The sequence below is a fragment of the Mirounga leonina genome, unplaced genomic scaffold (genome assembly GCF_011800145.1).
Source record: "Mirounga leonina isolate KUSES-001 unplaced genomic scaffold, KU_Mleo_1.0 Mir_53, whole genome shotgun sequence".
Classification (NCBI taxonomy): Eukaryota; Metazoa; Chordata; class Mammalia; order Carnivora; family Phocidae; genus Mirounga; species Mirounga leonina.
The window spans coordinates 65,110,415-65,134,983 of NW_023270807.1; the positions used below are offsets into that span (position 1 = coordinate 65,110,415).

At 40.3% G+C, this 24,569-nt stretch overlaps 2 protein-coding genes across 8 annotated transcripts in view; one reads left to right on the forward strand and one right to left on the reverse strand.

Moving 5' to 3' along the window:
• Nucleotides 1-8,187: 8,187 nt before the first annotated feature.
• CD164 (CD164 molecule) lies at nucleotides 8,188-22,414 on the reverse strand. Its single transcript, XM_034991785.1, has 6 exons — nucleotides 22,107-22,414; nucleotides 19,238-19,321; nucleotides 17,733-17,807; nucleotides 16,126-16,161; nucleotides 12,403-12,459; nucleotides 8,188-10,735 (listed from the first exon to the last, which is right to left on the reverse strand). The coding sequence occupies exons 1-6, from the start codon at nucleotides 22,288-22,290 to the stop codon at nucleotides 10,569-10,571; spliced, it is 603 nt and encodes a 200-aa protein (XP_034847676.1). The 5' UTR covers nucleotides 22,291-22,414; the 3' UTR covers nucleotides 8,188-10,568.
• A 55-nt stretch (nucleotides 22,415-22,469) lies between these two features.
• SMPD2 (sphingomyelin phosphodiesterase 2) overlaps nucleotides 22,470-24,569 on the forward strand; it is a 41,915-nt gene continuing 39,815 nt past the window's right edge. For 6 of the 7 annotated variants that reach the window (XM_034991779.1, XM_034991772.1, XM_034991773.1 and 3 more), the window contains exon 1: nucleotides 22,470-23,176. The gene's annotated coding sequence lies outside the window, so the exon portion shown is untranslated. The remainder of the gene's footprint in view (nucleotides 23,177-24,569) is intronic. The other variant, XM_034991774.1, reaches the window with a different exon arrangement.

Consider the following 24,569-nt stretch of genomic DNA (forward strand, 5'->3'; position numbering starts at 1 on the left):
AGAGAGTACTGGAGGGACTCAGGAGAAGGAGGTTCTGGGGTGCTCCTCTTGGCAGGCTCCTGCCATGTCCATGGCTTCTGTAGCACCAGGCTTCAGTGCAGGAATGCTCAGAAGAGCATGCAGCTTCCTGGTGGAGGGCCACTGGCATGGCGCCTTCTGTGAAGGGCTTTCTCCTCCTGCTCCCCTTCTGTGAGGGCTGCTTCCCAGCCTCAGTGACCTTCTCTGCCATCCAGTGAGCCTTGGTCACACCCTCTCCAATGAGGCCACACCCTCTCCAATGGATGTCAGCTCTGGAGGGTAGTTGGCTGCTCACTATATCTGCTATCCCTATATTCTTCAGAGCTCTCTTTATTGCTTCCCAGTCAATCCTCCCATTACTTCAACCCCTTGTTATATTTAATAAGCCTTTATATTAAACTTTCTCACAATTTGATTACTGTGTGGTTTCTATCTCTTAATTGGCCCATGAATAATACAGAACTCATACCAGTAGTGGAGTGGTCTTAGGGGACAGACTCACAAAGACGGGGTTTGGGGATTTGTTTCATTGCACCCTTGGGCTTGAACACAGTGCTGAGCTCCTTGACAATAAGAAATGGAATACTAGTAATCCTTCGCATGCAGTGGCATGACAACTAACCAAGTTATTACCCATGGTTGATTGTGATGCAGCCTACTGAAGCATATGCCTTGGGAGCCTAATTTGCTACTATACTGACTCTCATGGCAATAATGACCATAAATACTGGGGTGTGAGATGGACTTTCTTGGATGCACTTTATTTATTTATTTTATTATGTTCCGTTAGCCACTGTATATTACATCATTAGTTTTTGATGTAGTGTTCAATGATTCATTTGTTGCATATAACACTTTAGCACTTACAGAAGAAAATGACAAGCTCTGGTCCTTTAATTCTCAGCTCAAATCATGGTCTGCAAACCAGAGAGCTTCCACAGCAGCCTTTAAAAAAAAATCTCTTATTTCTTGTAGTCACAGGGGTAATACTGCTAAAAATCAAGCACAAATTTTAATTGTGCAGAATGCTAAATGATAATGACAGTTGAAATCACAATCTTGTCATTTCTCATTGCTGTTGAGATGGGCTCTCTCATTTCAATGGTCATGATGCAATCCCAGAATAGCAGAAGGCAACTGCCAAGGACAAGGTGGGTATGTCTGTTATAAAGGGCATCAGGGACATATCAGTATTCAGATTATAGACTTGGCACTTAGATATCTTTGGTGGTCAGCGTGTCCCCCTGAATGAAATCATATGGGCAGCCAGTTAAAATATTGCTTGATCTATACAACAGGAAAAACTCTGGTAGCCAAACACCTGGCTTGAGTTAGCACAGAGGAGAGTCATAGTCTCTCACTCAGATTCCATACCTAAGTCAATTTACAGACCTTGACCTCATGGGAGGCTGGATCCTCTTGAGAAAGGACCCTATACCACTGCTGTAGGTACACATCATAAATCTTCTTCAAAACATTTTCCTAAGGGATCTGTAGTCATTTCCTAGAGTTACTGTTCATCAGAGAAAAAGAAATATCTAGACGATTTGGTGAAGAATAGGCACTACCTCCAAATTAATTCTAATTCCTGGGAACCCAAGGGATGCCTGGCTGGTGCAGTCGGTAGAGCATGTGACTCTTGATCTCAGGGTCATGAATTCAAGCCCCACATTGGGTATGGAACCTTCCTAAAAAATAAAATTGTAATTCCTGGGAACCCAAAACACGCTGTGGCTCACCAGTTAAAATGAAGGTTTACAGTGAGGTAACAGAAGGGGTCTCAGATTCAAATTACAGTGGACCCAGTCAATCCATGGACCCACCATGTGGTTATTTCCACAGTTCCTGAATGTATAATTGGAATAGACATAATTGACAACTGAAAACACTCCTATATTGGTTTTTAACCCATGAGTTGAAGGCTCATTATTGTAGGAAGAGATCATTGGAAGCCCCTGGAACTTCCCCTCTCAGGAAAGTAAACCAGAAGCAGTATTATATCCGTGGGGAAACCGCAGAGATTAATGCCACCATCACAACCTAAAGGAAACAAGGGTGATGATACCTATCACATTGCCACTTAAATCACCACTTTGGCCTGTGCAGAAAACAGGTGGATCTTGGAAAATGACTACAGACTATCAGGTTCACATCTTAATGAGGTGGTGATTCCAATCGCAGCTGCTATCTCAGACGTGGTATCTTTACTGGGGCAAATGAGTATCCTCCTGGCATTTGTTATGCGGTTGTTGACCCAATTTCTTATGCCTTTTGTTCCGTAACAAATTGTAAGGACCATGAGGAGCAGTTAGCTTTTACCTGGTAGGGCAGCAGTATACTGTCGAAGTCTGGCCTTAAGACTTTGTCAATTCTACTCTCTGCCATGATAGAGTCTGTAGAGACCTTGATCATGATGATATTCTACAAAAATCACATTGGTCCACTATGTTGATAACATTATGCTGATTGGATATGATGAGTAGGAGGTAGTAAATACTTTGGCGCCTTAGTAAGACATACAAGAACTAGAAGGTAAAAGACAAATTCCACAGAAACTTAGGGCTATTAACCCCAGTGAAGTTTCTGGGTGGGTTCAGTGGTTTTGAGCATGTTAAATATCTCCCTCTGAGGAGAAAGACAGTTTGCTTTAGCTCAAGCTATATACCATGAAAAAAAGGCATGATGCTCAGTAGGCCTTTCTGGATTTGAAGGCAACATGTACCATATTTGAGTTTGCTATTTCAACCCACCTCTAGAGTTACCTATAAGATTACCAATTTTGAGTGGTGAGCAGAGCAAGAGAAGGTCCTGTCATGAATTTGAGTTACAGTATAAGCTGTTCTGCCATATAGGTCCTATGATCCAGCAGAGCAGGTGATACTAAAAGTATCCTGGCATGTATAGAGCCTTTGTCAAGCAGAAACACAGGGCAGAACCCTAGGATTTTGGAGCAAATCTAGGCCCTCTTTTGAAGATAACTATTCTCCTTTTATGCCTTATAGAGACTGATTACCCAGCCATGGGATGGTAGGTGACCAGGTAGCCTGACCTTCACATCATGAGTTGGGTGTTGGAGAATCTACCTAGTCATAAACTTGAGCATGCACAGCAGCAATCTATCATCAATGGAAATAGTTTACAATTGTTAACTTGACGGAACAGTTCTGAAAGGTACAAATAGCTTGCATGAACATGTGGCTCAGACTCTTTCAACACCAACTCCTGTTGCCTCCTCTTCCTCAGTCAATACCTCTGGTCTGGGGTGTTTCTAACAACTAGCTAGCCAAGAAAAAAAAATATTAAACCTGGTTTATAGATAGGTCTGTAGGATATATTGGATCCACCCAAAAGTGGACAGCTGTAGCCCCATGCTCCACTCAAGAGCGAGCCTAAATAAAAGGAGTGCAAGGAAATCTTCCGTGCGAAATGCAAGTAGTACATTTGACTGTCCACTGTGTCTGATCTGAGACATGGCCAGAAGTACAAATCCACACTCATTTTTGGGTAGTTGCTAATGGTTTGGTTGGATAGTCAGAGACTTGGAAGAAATAGTAAAGGTTGGTGACAAGTAAATGTGGAAAGAGGTATGTGGATGGATCTTGGAATGGAAACACACTGTGAAGATATTCGTAGCCCATGTCACTGAAGGGCATCTACAGCAAAGAAGGCTCTTATTAATCAGGTGGATAAAATAATGCACTCTACGGGTATCAGTCAGTCTCATTCCCCAGCTACCCCAGGACTTGCTCAGTGGACCCATGAACAACGTGACTATGGTGGCAGAGCTAGAGGCCATGCATGGGCTCAACAACATGGATCTCCCCTTACCAAGGCTGGCATGCACTACCCACTACTGCCTAATCTATCAAGAGTTGAGACCAATACTGAGGCTGCATGCAATATGGTATTAATCTCATGGGTAACAGCCATTCATGTGATAGCAATTTGATTATGTTGGGCCTTTTCCATCGTAGAGGACAGAGATTCCTCTTGAGTGGAATACACACACATTTTGGACATGGTCTATAATGCCTCTGCCAGCACTACTATCTGATACACATACTCACAGAATGCCTTATCCACTGTCATGGCTTTGCCTATAGCACAGCTTCTAATTAACGAATCAATTTCACAGTAAAGGAAATGCTGAGGTGAACTCATGCCTATGAAATTAACATCCCCCAACACCCAGAAGGGGCTGGTCTAATTGAAAGGTGGAATAATTCATTGAAAACTCAGTTGTAATTGTTGGGAGATACCACCTTGAAAGGATGGCCTTGTCTCACAGAAGGTAGCATATGAACCCAGGAATCAATCAGGGGTAGAAGTGGGCGAGACTCCTCAGGATTATACTTCTCAGCTCAGGAACCTCAAGCTGAGCTGGTTTGGAGGTCTTAGTTCCCAAGATTTGTTTCAACCAGGGACACAACAATGGGCCTATTGATATAAGATCTAAAATGAGACTGCCACTTGGCCATCTTGGGATTCATAAGCCACTAAACCAATAGGCCGTGAAAGGTGTTACCCTACTGGTTGGAATGGTCAATCCTGATTACCAAAGGGAGGTTGTATTGCTGGTACACAATGGAGGCAAGGACCGTATCTGGAACAAGGGGGTTCTCTGGGTGCCTGAGTAGTTCCATACCAATAGTAAAGATTAATGAAAAACTATGCAACCAAAACAGATAGAACAGTGGAAGACCCAGACCCTTTGGTAGTAATATTTGGGTCACCACCAGGAAAAGAACTGACCACTTGAGATTCTCAGCAAGGGCAAAATAAATATTAAATAGTGGGAGGTCATAAATCAACAGAAAGAAGGGCTTTAAGCTTTGAATCCACCTGTCGCCCGCTCCACCATGATAATGACAATGGAGTTGAACCATATGAGTGAATACTTCTTTGCTAGGTGGCATGATGTTTTGTCAGTAGACAGTACTGGAGGCATTTCTTTTCCTGGTTCTGGGCAAAACTCTAGCAGTGCACACAGCTTAGCAGTGGGGGGTCACTGGTGTGGTACGTCCTGTGCATGGCTTACCCTGCATCCCTTGGATAACTTCGCAGGTTACCACTGGTATATCATTTCCCCATAGCTGCCTGGTAGTGGATTTGCAGCTACCACGAACTTCATCCAGAGAGCCACGGCTGTATCCTAATTATTTCGGGAATTCAGTTGAGGGAGAACAGATAGTGGCCATCTTATATTTCCTATGCCAGTATTCTTTAGAATCCTTTACTGCTTTGTTTGTATTTCTTAAAATATTACAGATTATATGTCCTATCCCTCCAATCCACTCTTAGGTCAAACTTCCCCTGTTCATATTATGTGGCTTCCATCTTGGGCTTGTACTCCGGTGATACAGACACCATAATCAAAGACAAAGACTTGAAGAAAATAGTGAAGAAAATCCATTGACCACAGATGAGCACCCAGCACATTTTAAGATAAAAAATCCTACAATTAAGGGGTGCCTGGGTGGCTCAGTCAGTTAAGCGTCTGCCTTCGGCTCAGGTCATGATCTCAGGGTCCTGGGATCAAGCCCAGCATCGGGCTCTCTGCTCAGCAGCGAGTCGGCTTCTCCCTCTTCCATGGCCTCTGTGATCTATCTCTCTCTCTCTCAAATAAATAAAACCTTTAAAAAAAAAAATCCTACAATTAAGAAAAGACAATAAAAAAAGACAATTCACAGAGGAAGTACAAATTAAGGACAGTAACCAAGTAAATCATTTCACTCACCAGAGTACTAAAATTTAACTTTGCCAACATCAGATGGAAAGGATATAGAAAACTCTCAGGTACCTTGGCTGGTGGAAATTGGAAGGCAATCTCAGTCTGTTAAAATGTACAAAGTGTGGATGGAACTAGAAGGTATTATGCTAAGCAAAATAAGTCAATCAGAGAAAGACAATTATCATATGATCTCACTGATATGTGGAATTTAAGAAACAAAACAGAAGAGCATAGGGTAAGGGAGGGAAAAATAAAACAAGATGAAATCAGAGAGGGAGACAAACCATAAGAGACTCTTAGTCATAGGAAACAAACTGAGGGTTGCCAGAGGGGAGCGGGTGGGGAATGGGGTAATTGGGTGATAGACATTAAGGAGGGCACATGATGTAATGAGCACTGGGTATTATGTAAGACTGATGAACCACTGAACTCCACCTCTGAAACTAATAATACACTATATATTAATTTAAATTAAAAAAATGAGTTAAATATAAAAAATTCAAAGTGCAAACCCTATGATGCAGATCTCCACTTCTCCATGTTTACTCTAGAAATTCACACATAAACAAGGGGGCAGGTGCAAAGATACGCTCTGCAAAAGTGTTACTAAAAACTAAAAATTGCAAACCTATTATCCTTCAATAGGTAGATACTTATGATACTCACATTACATATGACCTTAAGAGAATTTAAGAATACACTAACTAGGAAAGATCTCCAAGAAGTAGTGAGAAGTTGCAGGCTGATGTTAAAACAAAAATCTGCATTATGTATTTCCTAAGGGTACAGAGAGTATATAAACAATGCTGGCGGAGAGGGGAGTTTAACACCAGACTAGTTCCAGTAATTACCTCTGCAAAGTGGAGAAGCAAGGGGAAGGGATTGAGGGACGATCAAAGCAGACACACTTATCTTGTATAGTTTAAGAAAAAAAAAAACTTAAGAATATGTATTTGTATGTTCCTTGAATTAAAAATTAAAACTTTAAAATCCCCATCTTGAACTTTTTCTTCTGGCCAAGATGAAGTAAGAGACCGCATTTACCCTCAAACTGAAAAACTGGACAGCACACACGAAACAGTAGTTTTCAATACACTGGACTTTGGGCAAAGGTCAGCAATCCTTGAAAGACAGGAAACTATTGACCCAGCCTACTGCCTTGAATTTCTAAGCCACGATGTGGGCAGAGGACACCCACAGCCCAGTGCGCTTCCTGAGTTGAAAGTCAAAGCAGCTGAAGGCAGCTGGAGTTCCAGAGCAGAGCACCAGGGTGGAAGGCCACAGAAAGAGAACTCCGGAGATCTGCAGAGTGCAGTCTCAGCAACATATTGATCAGCATATGCATGAGGTAACTACCCACGGCTGGAGAAAGGTTTCCAGGAAACAGCACCGGGAAGCCCACACAAGGCTAGGAACAGAGCCTGTCCCCACAGCCCAGACTAGAAAGCCTCATAATCCAGGGGCACTGAGTACTCAGAAGGGTCTTGCCTCAAAACTGGGCAACTATTAGCCCTCCAATGAATGCTGCTCTTCTCTCACCTAACCAAAGTTTAAATTCAAGACCTAAAAAGGACCAAACTGTTTCCTCTGTCCCAGAACAAAAATAGCCAGCACCCAACGGGTTATAATTTACATCTTGCATGCAAAGAAACAGGAAAAGTATGACTCCATAATGAGCAAAAAAATCAAACTGACCCAGTATTAAAATTAGCATAGGCATTTAAAAAACAAAACAAAACCCACTGTATGTTCAAAAACTAAAGAATGGATATGTAGACATGAAAGACAGAAAAACATCCAAAATGAACTTCTAGAAATGAAGACATCTGAAATGAAAAACGCACTGGTAAGATTAACAGATTAAACTCGAGCCATTAGTGAACTTGAACACAGTAATTTGACATGAACAGAAAAAGATTTAAAAAACTAAACAGTGCATGGATGAGCAAATCCCCACCAAAGAAGGGAAAGGATAGAAAAAAATATTTGAACAAGTAACAGTGGAGAATGTCCAAAACTGATGAAAAGCATATATCCAAGAAACCCAACAAACCCCAAGCACAAGAAACGATAGCACAGCACATCATCATCAAATTGCTCAAACCAGTGATAGAGAAAAATCTTAAAAAGCAACAAAGGAAAACAAAGATATGTGCAGAGGAACAGAAGATGAAGAGGACAGATTTCTCCGAGAACAATGTGAGTGAGAAGACAATGGACCGACATCACTAAAGTGCTGAAAGCACTAAGCACTGCAAGTTTCTAAAGCTCTGTCCTCCACTGATGAATGCTTATCTTACTATCTGCTGGTCTTGGAGAGCAATAAAAAGAGAGTAGACAACCCACCCCCAAACAGACTGGTAAGGTAAATTCAACTAACATTAAATTTCATAATCAAAATGCAAAAATACTTCAGTTAATAAAAAAGAACAGATTAATTTAATAAACATGTAGATTTATTTTAAATCAGTTTGGTACATGATACAGATTGGTTTTGCAGTTTTTAATGAACCGAAAGAGAAATTTCTAAATACAGCAGCGTCTGCCTGTGCAACAAATATCTGTAAGGTAAATTAGGTGTTTTGATAGAACTGCATCCACATGAACAAATCAAGAGAAACATCTGAAAAGGTTTCTATATACCTTCTGGATTAAAAAAAAAAAACAAAACCCAAATGGCTCAAGATACTAAAGGCAGGGACGGGGGGCGGGGGGGAAGGCCATGAGTTCTGTTTTAAGAAGTCTTATTGCAAAATCTAACTAGTTTCATATTACGGTTTTGTTGTCAGAGCAGTATTCAAAATTACAGAAGAGAAGAGGAGAAGCTTCATCAGCTACATTTTCACAAAAATTGCTGTATGTATTGACGTTTATGTGTGACAAGATAAATGATAATTATATACCACTGTAGCTAAATTTTGCCACTTTGGGAGAAATGGAGATTCCGTATATTTTCAAATGATTCTTGGATCTCACAGCACTCACTAAAAACTAACAGCCATGGCACCATAATAAAAATTTTTGTGAGGTTCCTAGAACTGATACCAGAATATTACTAATGAAAACACAAAAATGTGAGGTAAACCTACCTTTTCCCAAAAACCTTTGAAGCCAGAGATTTTAAACAATTAAGGCACTTGAAAACATTAAGTGTATGTACAAATGTGCAAGTAAAACAAACTTTAGCTGTACCAGCAGTAACAAAGAAACAGTAAATCTTCATTTTAAGAACCTTGAATATAATCATATCTAACTGCAAGGAATTCTGGCTTATGAAATGGACCAAAGCAACTTGTCAGTTCCTACTACAAAATATTGAAAACCAAGTGCTAAACTCAGCCTCTATAGGCTAAAGAAACTAAAAAAACTTTAATGACCTAGAAAAGCAAAAGGTTTTTAAAAAACTAATGAAAACCTCTGAACTAATCCAATATGTCAAAGGCAGGGGAGAAGTATCCCTCTAAAACTAAAAAAACTAGTGCTTCCTAAGAAAACTAAAAAAAAAATTAAAGTCCGCATGCTTATTATACTACGGGAATTGAAACTAAGAACAAAGGATGGGAGAGAGGAGAAACAAAGAAGAGAAAGCACAATGTGTCTATCCAGGCAATCATTAAAAATCTACATTAATCCAATCAACCGAAAATCCTTAGCTTTTCTGAAATTACACTGGTCACATTTCTGGTCTCAAAACTTAAAATGATTGTCTCATTCAAGAGTTAGTAAATGACTCTAAAACAACTGATTTCCTTCTTGCCTCATTAAAAAAGTTACTTTTCAAGGAAACCTGGTGAAAATCCTTTCAAGGTACAACAGTGTTAGGATACTTCCTGAAGTACAAAGGAAAATGTAAGTACATCAACTTCATACTTTTTAACAGCCTAAGAAAAATGGTGGGAAGTACAATATATGAAGGCTTTCAACTCTGTAGAACATCCTTTAGCTTAACTTGCTCAGGTCTGAAATAAAATAGTTAAGTTTTCAATTAAATACTAACAGTATGGTATCTACTAAAAGCAGGTTTGCTACAGCTTGTCAACAGTTACATCATTAGACCAAACTTTACCTGCCTTAATGTGTAAAGAACAAATCACAAACATCTGAAGTTACAGTCTACCTTTCAGTCTGTCTTTTAAGGCACTGTTCTTTATTTTCTCAATGATTTAAGGTGCTTTACAAGTATGAGCAATAACCTGCTATTTGTTAACGGTTTGTATCCTATTTGTTTCTTTAAATCTGGAATGTAATTCCCTGTGTGGCATCTTATTTCTAATGTAGAAAAAATAACTGTCATCAAGCACAAAATGTCACTCTAAGGATACTAAATTTATAGATTTATTCCACTTTTGAAAGGACAGCCAAAAGTCCACCCGATTGATGCTCATTTGGCACTTTCTTCTCAATTCTGGTCACTAAACTACATCCTGAGATAGGATGACAATAATGCAGCTTTCAGGCTTTAAAATGACTAAATTTAAACTGCCAAAAGAGTCATGAGGTTGTCCGTGCAGGACGATGCTTCCCCTCACTTACAGAATTACATTTGGTACGTCAAGAAGAGATAACATAATCCCACAGCAGCAGCCATTTAAAATAAAAGAAGACAGCCACAAGGATTCATGCAGAGTATTTGAAATATTCCTGTTGAGCAAAATGATTTAAGTGACTTTTCTTCGAGGACGATGCTCCCAAGTATCCTATATGCATCCTTTGAACATGTAAAGATCCTGGAATAGCGTCTTCCCTGTGGGACATCTTGAAAGAGAATATTTTGGTTTCAGTGAGTTACACACCAGTCCTTGTTAATTTAATGGGTCTGTTACAGAGTGTGGTAGTTTCGTTCTTTCGATTTGCAGAATTTATAGAGAAAGAAGATTACAGCCTGCACACCCAAGATGAGGACGATTCCTCCAATGAAACTGGCTGCATCAAAGGTAGACTTGCGCCCAGGTTGGGAAGTTGGACTTAAAGTGGTATTAGTTGTACCTGTTAAATAAGAAGGAAAAAATAACAAGACTTAGTAAGTCCTATGATCCTCTGATCCTCTACCCATAATTTCAAGACCCACCTGAGCTTCTACTTTGACTTTGCCATGAGTTAAATTCTATAAAGTATTTGCTCTTGAGTCAAGTCTTTACAACTAGAATTTATCCCATTTACTCCATCCAGTGATATCAAGTGGTCAACGCTGCCATAGAAATTCAAATATGGAAATGACAGAAAAAGATTCTCCTGGTACATAAATTATGCCCTGAGAACGTGTCAAGCACTTAAAAACTTTGCAATTTCTTCAGATAACATATTGTTAATCGTTACAGTAAATATTAATATTTGCGTTGGAAATTCATATAACTTTTGACTTTTACTAAATATACACAAGGTAAGCAAAAATTCAGTTGCAATTTTTCAAAGTACAAAAATTATCTTAAGTATCTGCAATTTATGATTTCAACAAACAAAAGAACTTGTTATTAAAGGTATCGTAAATCTTACTCGAAAATTTTGTATTATGAGCATTACCAAACCATATGGAATAAAAGCACAAAAGTTTGAGTTCCCTTTTCAGGGAATAAAATGTTTTAAGAGGAAACAGAACATAAATTTCTTTTTAGGGAGTAGAAGGTTTCAAGTCGAGCACCATCCATTTTAATAAAAAGCAATTTCATATTTAAAATAAATTTTTTGTTGTTGTTAAATAGAGTTTCAAATGAACACTGGTCCTGGTGGCTGTTTAATAAGCTGGACAGCTTTAATTTTTTTTTTTTTTTAATATTTATTTATTTATTTGTCAGAGAGAGACAGCAATCGAGAGAGAGCACAAGCAGGGGGAGCGGCAGGCGGGCAGAGGCAGAAGCAGGTTCCCTGCTGAGCAAGGAGCCCGATGTGGGGCTCGATCCCAGGACCTAAGCCAAAGGCAGATGCTTAACCGACTGAGCCACCCAGGCGCCCCAAGCTTTAAAATTAATTACAACCGTTCTGTAATTCTTCTTGCGAAAACAAAATGGTTTCCCTGAATCTAAGAAAGGTAGCACAAGAATAAGCCAAAAGAATTTAAAAAACAAAACACCAGTATTTTAAATAGGGATAGAGAGAAGGATTCGTAACCTGTGTATCTGCAATGTCCTATGGCATCACCTAAATATTTAGTTTACATCAACTCATTCATTAGTAGACAATTACTTTTCACATGCACTTTTAAGAGTTACAAAGGAACGTACAGAAATAGTGAGAAATAGGGCTGAGGTGCACATCTGCGGTGATCTTGGCTTTTTAGACCTTTCTCAGCAAAAAGGATGGCTCTACTCTCTTCACTCCAATCGCCATGATCTAACACAGCACACAACTAATCCCTAACAGTCATCAGTATTTATCAGTTGTAAGAAATGAGATCTCACCTACAAGTTGTAGTAAAAGGGTTTTAGAAAAACACTATCCCTTAACTCTCCTGTGTCTTGCCAAATGCGGCTACACATTAAAAAATGAGGACTCGCGGCCAACCTACCATTACTGCATTAAAAGCCTACTATCTTGGTCCTCCAGATGTCTGGTTCACAACCATTCATGACAGCAAAGGGAAAATGGGGGCAAAAACAGCACGAGGCAAGGCTGCACCCCCACCCTACCCCACGGTTTGTTTAAAACACCCTCGTTACCTGATGTAGTAGCTGTGGGGGCGGCTGTAGAAGAGGCAGGCAGGGTGGTGGTTTGGGCTGCAATACAAACAAAACTTACTGAAAACGTCCATTTCCAAACCTCCCAGGACCTAGTCATTTGTCTTTTTAAAATAATGCTGCCAACTTCAACATGCTTTCCATTTTTTAAAGAATGAAGGCCAAATTTCAGGTGGTGGTTCACTAACACATCTACATAGCCAGACTACTAGCCTTTAAATTACACTTTTGAAAACACAAAGCAATCATAAAATTCTATGTTAACATCTATGTATATATCTAAGTAGGATATCTATGTATACATCTGGATAAAGTTTGCAAAAAGATACACAGGAGGGCAAGAATCAGTGTTTAGGTGAGGGAACTATAGGGTTTTTTTTACGCTTCTATGACAAAAACTATTAACTTAAAAAGTCGCGGTAAGAAACAAGCGTGGCTCAGGATTTCTCAAGTAGGTATCAAGGTTGGCTTATGTTCTTCACTTCAAGGGGCTGGCAGACCTTCTTAAAGGGGCAGACAGGAAGTATTTTAGGCTCTGTGCGGTGCGTAGTGCAAAAGCAGCCAAGGACAATGTGCAAATGAACAGGCATCATTCTGTTCCAATAAAATTTTATTTTAAGAACAGGTCCCCTGGGGCCACAGATCCCCCAATTTAAATTATCTGATGATGCCTGTAAAGAAAATGAACTCCTGTGAGAAGAATTAATTTGAATGCAAACACACTTTAGGAACCAAAGCACTGTAGTAACAGACTTCTGTTAGTACTGATGCTACCAACAGATTCTAGTCAATGATATGTTAACAATACTGATGGGATTACATGTTTGTATCCTTTTCTCTCACTATGAGCACCGCCGCACACATTCTCCCTACCCTGCTCTTGGATGGACAATTAGGTCATCTCTCATTTCTCCATACTATAAACACCTGGCAGGGAAATATCTGATCTCATCTCTGATAGGGCTGATTCTTAAACTGAATTCCTAGATTAAAGGGTCTGATTATTTTCAGATTTTTAATCCCTTAAAAGTTGCTGCAAAAAAATAACACTTTACAAACTAAACAAGCATATATTCTTTTCAGTCTTAAAATACTTATTAAATTTTGTCTGACAATGGTAGGGAAACAAGTTTGCAAATTTGCCTTTTGATTCTTACTACCAGCCCTATGAACACCGCACAGACTAATTCTTTTTTTTGTAAATAGGCAAAACATTTACACACTTTTACTTTTGACCAAAGTATTACTTTGACAAAATTTTCAAGATTATGCAATATTTAGGGAATGTATCTCTATTGACCTACAGTATGTTCCTTTCATAAAAATAATAATAATTCAGCAGTTACAAAAGCTGCTATTGGTGATGGATAATTTTAAAAATACAGTAAATTAAGTAATCCCATCACTCAGAGTAACATGTTACTTCCTGCTGGCCATTTCTCTAGGCATTTATGTAACAAAAAAATTTAAAAAGTAGAACTTAATGGTTTGTCTTCCACTTAATATATTATGAACATTTCCCACTATATTTCTGACATAATCTAGGCATTCTATTGTAAGAGATTATTTATCAGTATTTTTATTTATAATATTTATCAGTACTAACAGAAGACTATTATAATTAACCCCAATGAGCACCTTTCTACATAAATCAGATTCTCCTTGCATCACTGCTTTAAATAATCCCTTAATTTCTCACTTGCTCTCTTTCAGCAGTAGCCATGGAAAGAGACCATATCAAGGTTTGTTTTTCAACCGCTAATTGCCACTCAACAGATGCATTTTCTATAAGCCTTGGCTTCCTTCCACTTACAGAATGAAAGAGAGAAAACAAGAGACTCCATGATACTTCGCTGGAGAACCCAGTGTGGATCAAGCATGAAAACTACATCAAGGTTCATGGAGAAGAAATTAAAAGTGAACCCACAGTGGTTTTGAAGAAACTGTTTCTCCCCTTTCCCCTTTTCGGTTCACATCCCACCTTCTGGAAATTAATTTTCTCTCAACATCTCTGCTTTCATCAATCTTTAACATCCTCCTAGTCAGTGACTTCTAATGGGTGCTATGTAGCACTGGGTACTCTCCAAAAGTTCTGAAGCGTTTGCCCATTTCTATGGCACGAATATTTCCACCGTAATTCAAGCTACCAACACAGTATCACTGGCTGGCTGCCAAAACCTGCTATGAGCTAGCTCACCACTGCCCAAGTCTTTCAAAATGAGTTCTGGTCCTTGCTACAGCATCTGACCACTTTTTCCTCTGAAAAACTACACCTAAAACACACACACACAGTTTCCTGGACACACCTGTCTGCCCCTCCCTACTCAGCTTCCTCTCTGGTCCTCTTCTCAACCCTCAGACATTACTGTTCCCTGGAGTTTGGTCTCTCTACAAGCTGCGCCCAGTGGACAGTCCTGCCGACACTGATCAGCTCACCTGCACTCTCAGCTGAGAGTCTGCCATCACCTCCAAGTCCTGTCCCTCCTACTTCCTAAGTCTATTTGCATACATCTGCCACTCTTCCCCTATTAGTTCTCCAGAATTCCCACCACGGGTTATCTACTCTAATCTCCCTGTGTTCACTCTTGTCTCCTGTTCCAATCTGTCCTTCCAATCTGACTCTTGACCTGTTGACTGTCCAGCTCAACCATTCCTCACCGTGCACTTCCAAATGCAATTCCCTGACCTCACTATACTCTTTCACATCTCCTTCACATGTACTGACCGCCTTGCTCCACTGGAAGCTCTCAGGTTTTACCAGGGTCATTTCAAGATTCAGTCAACATCTCCAGGAAGCTGTCACCATATTTGCCATATTACTCCATATACACACCTTCCTACAAATGTCTGCGCTTACTTACCCTTTCCACAGTTTCTATGATAGACAAAATGCCGTCTTCTGTTTCCAATCCCTATCATCCGGCCTACCTACTACTTGTCCTGGAGTAGTTGTTTTTTAATGATTTATTCCTCATATCACTTTGGTAAAGATTTTTAAGAGGAGAAATTATCTAATCCCGTCGAAGGGGTAGTGAAAACTTTCCAGCTGTTGTTGGAAATGAAAAGCGTATCTTTCTGAAAAGCAATCAATATTCAGTCTTAAAATAATCCTATCCTCTGACCTAAGAATGCTGTTTGAATCAATCCCATCAAGGATAACAGCAAATATTTCCCTGTAGGACATCTGCTACATGGAGAAGGAAAGACAACCTAACCATCCAACCAAGTGCAGGATAGTGAAGTGTATACAACAGTATAAGAGAGAAAACAATCCAAATGTGCATGGGTATATTATCCAAGTACATAAGTACATCTATTGAGAGATACACTCAGAGAAGACTGGGAGAATCTTATCACTGAAGACATTCTGGGGTACCTCTGGATGATGGGAATTACAGGGAAGTTTAATTTCCTGTAGGCTTCTGTATTTCCCAAGATCTTCAACAAATCCACAAAAAGCAGTTTGTGGACTCAAAGTCCAAAGATATGGCAAATCCTCCCCTATTCAATAACTGTGAGTTGCTGGAGTTCTGTGCCAGTGGCACGAACAGTTCATACTAATGTGATCACTGTGGTCCAAGACCAAATACATCTACTAAGTTTTTAAATTACAGTAACAACTTTTAGGTATTTAATTACTAAAAAGTCCATCAAGAGACCTTACAAATCGTGAAAAGGGGGAAAGAGTCAATTATCTTGTATTACCTGTAGAATTCGTTGGCATCAGAGTGGGCTCAGGTGCTATTGAAAACAAACAAATGTTAAGTCAAAGCAATCTAAAATATCACAATCTATTACGCTATTTTTCAAATTGCAGTCATTTGAATACCCCTTTTCCAACGTTTACATTTAAGTACCACCTTGTGGAGGAGACGGACAGTCGCTCTAACCAATATTGCTCTCCCCTTCTTCAGAAATAGAAGCACCGATCTGTAGTTGAATTTCCCTCCCCCCGGGGGAAAGACAAACATTTCTTAGCCTCCCCTGTAGGTAGGTAGCCCAGTATAACTTCTAGAAAGCATCTGTAGGTAGATACGGGCCTCTTTCCTCTTCCTGTTGGCAGGAAAACCAATTTGATGGCTGGAACATGAGCAGTCACCTCAGAGAGTAAGGTCAAAGATATTTTTGAGCAATGACAGTAAACAGCCTGGGTCCCTCCTGGATGTAGAGTGCTACAGAGTCCAAACTAATTCTGATACATCATCAAATTAAGTAGAATTACTTACTCAATTTTTCTCTAAAGTAGTATCTTTTAAAAGGTTTTACTTAATCTTATTTCTTTTTTTTTTCTTTTCTTTCTTTTTTTTTTTTTTTAAAGATTTTATTTATTTATTTGAGAGAGAGAGCACGAGCAGGGGGAAGAGACAGAGGGAGAGGGAGAAACAGACTCCCTGGTGAGCAGGGAGCCCGATGCGGGACTCGATCCCAAGACCCTGAGATCATGACCTGAGCCGAAGGCAGACGCTTAACCAACTGAGCCACCCAGGCATCCCCTTAATCTTATTTCTAAGCAATTATTTTCATGAAACCACAGGTTTGGTATAATTATTCTTTTCTGACACACACATTAAAATAGATACTAAAAATCTTTGTTCTTTTACCACCTAAACCAAATTATATGAACTCTGTTACAAAGAGGATAACTGACTCACACTAATGAAATTCTGTTATGAAGTTCAAGTTCGGACTAATTTACTAAAAGTAAATTGTTACAGGTAGTCTTTCAAGGTTACTGACACACTCCAGTAAACTCTTTTGCTCTATTTATTATTTATGCATCAAATTAAGAAGTTTGACTTCCCTGTCCATTTGTAATCTTGTTAGAAAAACCAGTTGTTTCATCTAGGAATTTTAACTATTTCCTGAGCAAAGAGTTAAGGTTAAAGAGTAACCAATTTCTTCAAATTAAAGTACAAAAATGAGAAAACAGATGAATACAGAAAAGATTCAACCAAAACACAAACTATGCTAGAGATTGTGATAATCACCAGCACCATAATCAGGAAAAGGGCCAGAACAAGATTGTCCAGTCCAGTAAAATGCAAATAAAGAAAGGATCTGAACTACAGTGAGTTTCCAGAAGAGTTAAAAAAAAAGTAGAGGCGGCATCTATACCTAGAGCATTCCACAGTATACCCAGATCACTAAACTAAGCTTCAAAGCACTGTCCTTCTAGATCAGTATGAATATGCTATTTCTAACAAGATGAGAATTATGGAAATGGCAAACCAATTACTGAAAGAAGACTTCCTGAGGCAAAGATCTTCCTCCCCTCTTGGCCAATTTCCCCAGCAGCCAATGTGAATACTTACCAGAACAGAACTGTGTACCATTCACCACCTGGCAGTCACTAACCGTTGTATTATGTGAACAGTAGCTTTTCTCTGCTATGGGGGGGGGAAAGACACAGAGCACCAATCATTTGTTTATATTATCTTTTGACTTTGTTACTAAGCTCCAGAATTGCTTCCAAAAATCAAACTCAGGCATAAACACTTTAGAAGTCCACAGACCAAGAAAATACTGTTATTCTCTTTCCCTCGTTGATTAAGAAATATTACATAGGATCCCTGCAAATATTCTTCTAAACTCCACATGAATACATAGAACAGATAAATCAGGAACACTTAGATCAGAGAATTGTGGCATGACTACTATATAGCAAAGGCTGCTAGAATCCACAAGACGGCTGAATCATAGGGAGCAGTCAGGATCTAATAAAGGCTTAGTAACCACAGGAGGTACCCCATTAGCAGCGGTAGGACCTCTGTTCCAGATCTCTGCTTTCTATACTTTCTAAAACTGCTTTCCTGATGGTCAAACTTGTAGCAAGAGTAAAGGAGACCCTTCCCCAACATATCCTACAGTAGGGCATTCAAGCCCCCAAACATACCAACTCTGCCATACACAAGGGGGGAGGGAGGGTACACTCTTAAATTCCATTTTATGACATAAAAAAAAAGGTGACTCTTACACAATAAAAATTTTAATCCCAAATTAAGCTAATACCTTAATTTTAAAAGAAGTTTTTAAACTTTGTTATGAAGTGATATAATGCCCAGAACTCTTAGATTTTTTTTAACGAATAAAGAAGCTTAATATATAGCTTCGGCTTTTTACATATGTGTGTGTGTGTGTCTATATATACATACACACACATACACACACACACCAGATGAATTGTTTTACTAATAAGAAAAAAAAGTAACTACCTTACATTAAGAAAACAGAATATGCTGTAATCCCAGGGTTCTAACAAAAACCTTACTACCATTTCAAAGTATCTCCAACTAGCTCTAATCCTTCAAATTAAAGGTTAATTTTAAAATTGAACAAAAACACCAACTCTCTTTCCATCTCATTCTTCTCCCATATCTAAGTATCCAACTAAGTTTTATAAGGTCTCTGTATTTCATCTAGCAGGACACATGCAGAAGATGAATGCCTCCTTTTTCCGGGAAACTGTTTTTAGGGGAAAATTTCACAACTTTCTTTCACAGCTGATTTCAGTGTACTTGTCCACTTAATCTTCCAAAGCTTTAAAATCTCTCTTCCTTCAAAACCTACTGAACCGTAATTATCAAGTCTAAGAAATTAAAGGGCTGGGGACAGAATGGGAGACGAGAGATTTTAGGGGAAATGTTAAGCAATAGGAACTTTAAAGGAAAAGTACTTGTTTTTCAAAATAAATAGTACATAATATACCTAATTTTCTTAATAATTTTTAAGTGTTTAGGAATACCCTGTAGAATATCTTAAAATGTTATAACAAAACAGTTTCCATTCTCAAAATTAAAGCAATCCCAAAGGTTCTTACCTTTACAGTCTATCCAAAAGCATGGAGGAGTATCAAGGCTAACATTCAAACAGGAAACACAGCTGTTGTGGTTTTCACAGATTTCTGGTGGGGAGGGGCATATAAAACCAATCAATTGATACCTCACTTTGAGTTTGTACAACTTACCTTTTTTAAACAAAAGTGAGCATTACGTACAGTACCAGACTTACTGATTCAGAAAAATGGTAAAATGTTGTAGTCCATCAACAGATGAATGGATTAAAAAATGTGTTCTACATTTTGCAATAGAATAGTATTCAACCATAAGAAAAGGAAATCCTGCCATACACTACAACATGGATGAGCCTTAAGGACATTATGCTAAGTCAGACATTCAAAGAAGGACAAATACTGCATGATTCCACCTATATTAAGTACCTAAAACTGTCAAACTCAGAAGCAGAAAAGTAGAATGATGGCTGCTAGAGGGAGGGGAAATGGAGATTTGCTCCTCAAGCAGGGTATAGTTTCAAGTAGGATGAAAAGTTCTGGAGATCTTCCATATAATACTGTGTTTTCAGTTAATAATGTACAGTACACTTAAAAATTTGTTAGGATGGTAGATCTCATGTTATGTGTTTTTAACCGCAACACAAAAACACTTCATAAATTGGCTTAATAAGAAATTCCAATCATTATAAATGACTGCTGAAGCTGAAATAAACTCAAGAGAAAGGGAAGAAAAAACCCCCACAAACTACTGGGAATGCTCAGTACCTATCTAAACAACCCTTTTTTATAGGGCAACTATTTCACACACTCAGGGTTTCTTGAGCCATTTTAAATCATCCTTAAAAAATAAAAATATTGGAAAAAAGGCTGTGTTATAAGGCCAACACTACACACAGGGAAATCACTGCCCCAAAACATCAGCTAAGACACTGAAATTTTTAATAGTAATAAAGATTTGTTACAGGTTGAACCCAAATTTGGATGATGCCCATTCTGAAAACCCCAGAGATTTGTAATTCATGAATGATCCGCTCTTTCCAGGGTCCTCCGTGACTGTGACTGGAGAATAAGAGACAATAAGATCTGGAAGTGGCTACATTCATGTACATACAGTTTAACAAATTAGCAGGGTCTTTGTCAATAATTTAGGCCAAATGGCTACAAAAGTCTAGACTAGGGCTCTATCCATCTTCCTGGAAGCTAGATGCCTCCAAAAAACATTCACATTTGCTTTCCTTATGCCAAAAAAACAACCAAAAAAACCCGTTCTGCGCAGAGGCCATGCATTTCAATATTTTATCACCAGAATTTATCAGGGACTGGGACATATATAATACCCTTGAGTAAGGGGTTCACAAAGTAGAAAATAAGTTCTGCAGAGGTTTGTGTACTGATATAAAATGCTAGTTGTCTAAAATCTTTTGTGCCTGATGACTAATGTCTGAAGAGCAGAGCCAATGTTATTTACAATGAACTAAACTTGCTACCTTTCATTTTAGGCTGCAGCTTAATCCAACTGCTACTTACATTAAACAAATCATCTCCTTTGTATGACTTTCAATTACAAAAGAGCAATTAACTTGGGTATCTCCAAGCTTCACTTTGGAAAAACAAACACTCCAAAACTACAATCTGGGAAGAAACTGCCAAATAAGCCGAAAACAAAACATACTGTGCTCTATCATCTTAAAAACAGTGCAGTTAGAATGTCCAGTACTGTACTGCAATGTACTTTCCTCATTTAACAATTTTTGAATTTCACTATTACATCTTTCTGAATGTTAATTATACATTTTATTAAACTTCTATAAAACACAAAAACCAAAGGAAGACACTCAAAACAGTATGATCAGCCGGGGTGGGGGGCAAGGTAAAAATTCTGACACTTCAGCAATTCTTCAGTCAAGATGCCAGTTACTCCTTACTCGATATTAACTATTGGTAATAACCAATCACACTAGATTTCAGATTTTAAATATCTAGGGTTCTTTTTCCCCTCAAATTTATCTTCCCCTCTCTCTTGTGCTGTCACGGCATTGCCAATTTCTGCTTTAAGATTCAGTGTACGACTCAACCAGTACCCAGAACGACTGCAGAGCTTAATAAAGGGTGTGTTCCTGATCGGGTTTTAAAAAATCGACAGACCTGGGTTCCAATCCCAGCTTCACAATCAACTAAACCTACGTTCCCGGCAGTAACTTTATCTCCATATTCCTCCTAGATTTCACCACCTATCTTCCAGTTTAGTCTCAAATACCAAAAAGAATATATGAAGCATCGGGTACACGAATGGGGTCCTTTTCTTCCTTTGCACAAAGCAAGTTTAAAGTTTTAATTAATCAAATGCCCAAACCTCAAGTACACCCCACATCTATCCGCAAAATCAAAATAGATCGCAGGCAACTTATTTTCTCAGACCCAAGTCTGAGACACTGGCGAGCATTAACGTCTTCAGTTTCTTTCCCTCTTTTGCCAAGTCCCGGAGAAGCCCTCTTTCGGAGACAGGACCTGGGTGGGCAAATGACTAACCCCAAAGAGAGGGAGTTGGACCTGATCGCCAACTTTGGAGGCGAGTCGCCTCGCCCACGATCAACCCCACTGCCGCCACCGCGGGAGGAAGCCACGTCCCCTCTTCCCCAACTGAAGTGAGACTGGGGATTACGAGGCACTTTTTAAAAGCACCTCGGCGTGGGACACTTCGGGGTGGCCAAGAGCCCAACGGCCACCGAGGCTCGGCCGCCCCTGCTCCCCGGGTCGCTCCCCCACCCCCGTCACTCCGATCCCGGCCCCGGCGAGACTCGGACGGGCCGCCATGTTGCTGGAGCACGGCCCGTCCCGGCCCCGGCCCCGCGCGGCGGGCGGGCGAGTACAGGAAGCCCGTTGGGCCGCCGCCCACCTTGTGCTGGAACGGTGACCGGCGCAAGAGTCGTCACCGTCGTCGGAACTGTCTTGGTGGTGGTCGATAAAGTCGTGACCACGGTCACGTTCGGGGCCGGGGAGGGGCTCTGAGCCGCGGTCAGCACACAGAGCGCCGCCAGGCAGGCGGCGGCCCAAGGCAGCTGGCGAGAGAGCCCCAACATCACGTCCTCCGCGCTGGCGTTCGGGCGAAAGCTGCGGCGCACTCCGCTCCGGCCGTCTCTCTGCCTCCTGCGGCACCGCCTCGGAGAGTCTGGCCCCCCACGAGAGCGCGCCGGGGTCACGTGAGGGGCCCCCTCCCCGGCCACGGCGTGCGGGGGGCGGGCCGCGGACGATACCAACTGCACGCCTACGGGAGGGGGAACAGGGACCTCGAGAGGAAATCGAGGGAGGCTGTCCCTCGCAGCGACTGAAATGTAGCGAAGAAGCTCGCCAGACGCAGTGACCTCCTTCCTTTTCCCTCAGATTACCACCCAAGGTGCAGCTGGGCTGTTCTAGTTCCTGCGATAGGGAAAGCTCCCACCCTGGCTTGGATGGAACAACCTACATGAGGTGGCGCTCGGCGTACCCCGGAGGGAGGCCGTAAATCCGCGGCCCCACGTGACTTTCCGGGTTTCGCCTGCCGGACCGAGTGGGACGGCTGATGGTCACGGTGGGGTGCGGTTGGAGCTAGCCCGTGAATTAAGTTTGTGGTGTGCTCCCGCATTCCGAAGGTGCTTGCAGAGATCGTTAGTAGGACCCGCGCTTCTCTCCCTTGAATTTTTGTGGAAGTGACCCTGTGTTGGGTTCCCGCAGGGAAATGAAGAAGCCACGTGGTTGAGTTTCTGCCCCGCCGCCCACCTAGTGTGAGCGGCCAAAGCAGCGACAGCGCTCTCCAGCCTTCCAGCCAGAGCTGTACGCCGTCTGCCTCTATCCCACTTTCCCAACCTGTCTTTTCCGAATTTCTTGCTAATCAGTCAGCGGTAGCAGCAGTCAACGCCACCACTACAGAGAACCAGAGACGAGCTGGGTTGGAAATGCATCTGGTCCGCTCCCACCCCCACTTTACAGGTGAGGAAACCGAGACTCAGGAAAAGTGACTTGACCGAAACACGATGCTTGACATCAGGACTGAATTTTGAAATGCCCGTTAATGTTCTGTCACTGCTTAGGCTTTTAGGGAAGGTGAGCGCCATCTGATGTCCAGTCTCACAGTACTTATCGTGCTTATTTTAACGAGTAAAAATTGGATTAAACTTTTTAATGCCGGTTTTTTTCAGTTATTTGTATTTATCGCGTAAGTTTAATTATGCACATTTACCCTAATAAAATAAAACACGAGCATTAATTGCTTTTATGCTTTGCTATGAAAACACTAAAAAAGTTGACTCTATAAACGTCTTAACCTTTTTGGTCTCAATTTGAAGGCTTTAAAACTTTCTAGAATCTAATCAGTCGGGCTCTTTTGTACCCTCATGACTATGAGCATTTGTTCTCTTGATTACACCAGCTGGCGATTCGCTTGATGTAAACAAGAGACACGATGTTTGATCCAGCCTATGGCCAGAAGAATTTAAAGTGCAGCCAAGTATTTAAATGAGATGCCATTACCCGCTTTCAGTGAACCCTCTCCTCTTCTCAGGGTATGGCTTCCACAGTATGCACAGTGCTATCTGACACCCAGACAAAGGCACTAGTCAACTTTGTTTTTGTTTTTTTAAGGTTAAAAACGTAATTAGAAGTTCTGTTTTCTTCCCATACCCCCATGGATCACCTTGTTTACACCGTAGGATCAATACGCCCCATTGTGGAGGACATTGTTTTACAATTTGTCATCTGGGTGTTCAACTCTTAGTCTTCAGATTTTTATAGTCTTTATAAGAGGACATTTCACTCTCTTAAGACTAGAAAAGCATTGACTTAATTGTATTTTCCGTGGCATCTGTTGAGCTAGCTCAGGGAATACTTCCAAAGTCACTTCACTGTTCCAGAGCAAGGACTGGCATCTATAACACAGTTTTAACAACGTATATTAAACATTGTAATATTTTAATAAGTTTCAACAAAGAGCATTGTAATAAATCAAAGATTAATAGTGAGCTGAAATTGTAGATTCACATTCTTACTATTAACACTGTGATGAAGATTGATGATAAAATACTAGAGATACTATCATTAGTAAGCTCTTTACCTTGACTATGAATATTTCTTCCATAACTGTTCTAGGCTTTCAGAAGGGAGCGTTACGCCTGAGAGCAGTTGTTCTCAACCTTGGCTGAACATAGGAATCACCTGGGAAGTTTTGAAAAATCCTGATGCCAGGGTACCAATTTAATTACTCTGGAAAAATGCCTGGGCATCAGGATTTTTAAAAGCTCTCCAGGTGTTTTTAATCTGCAATTTAAGTTGAAAACCACAGCTTTACTCTTTTCAAAGTGTGATTCATGAACTGGTACACTCGTAT

Bases quoted from the DNA above. Each gene is read 5' to 3' on its own strand.
- CD164 (XM_034991785.1), bottom strand. From the start codon at position 22,290: ATGTTGGGGCTCTCTCGCCAGCTGCCTTGGGCCGCCGCCTGCCTGGCG. The intron at 19,322-22,106 runs GTGGGCGGCGGC...CCTCCCCACCAG, and splicing joins GGTCACCGTTCCAGCACAAG to AAATCTGTGAAAACCACAAC. The intron at 10,736-12,402 runs GTAACGAGGGTG...CTTATTTAACAG, and splicing joins CCCCACAGCTACTACATCAG to GTACAACTAATACCACTTTA.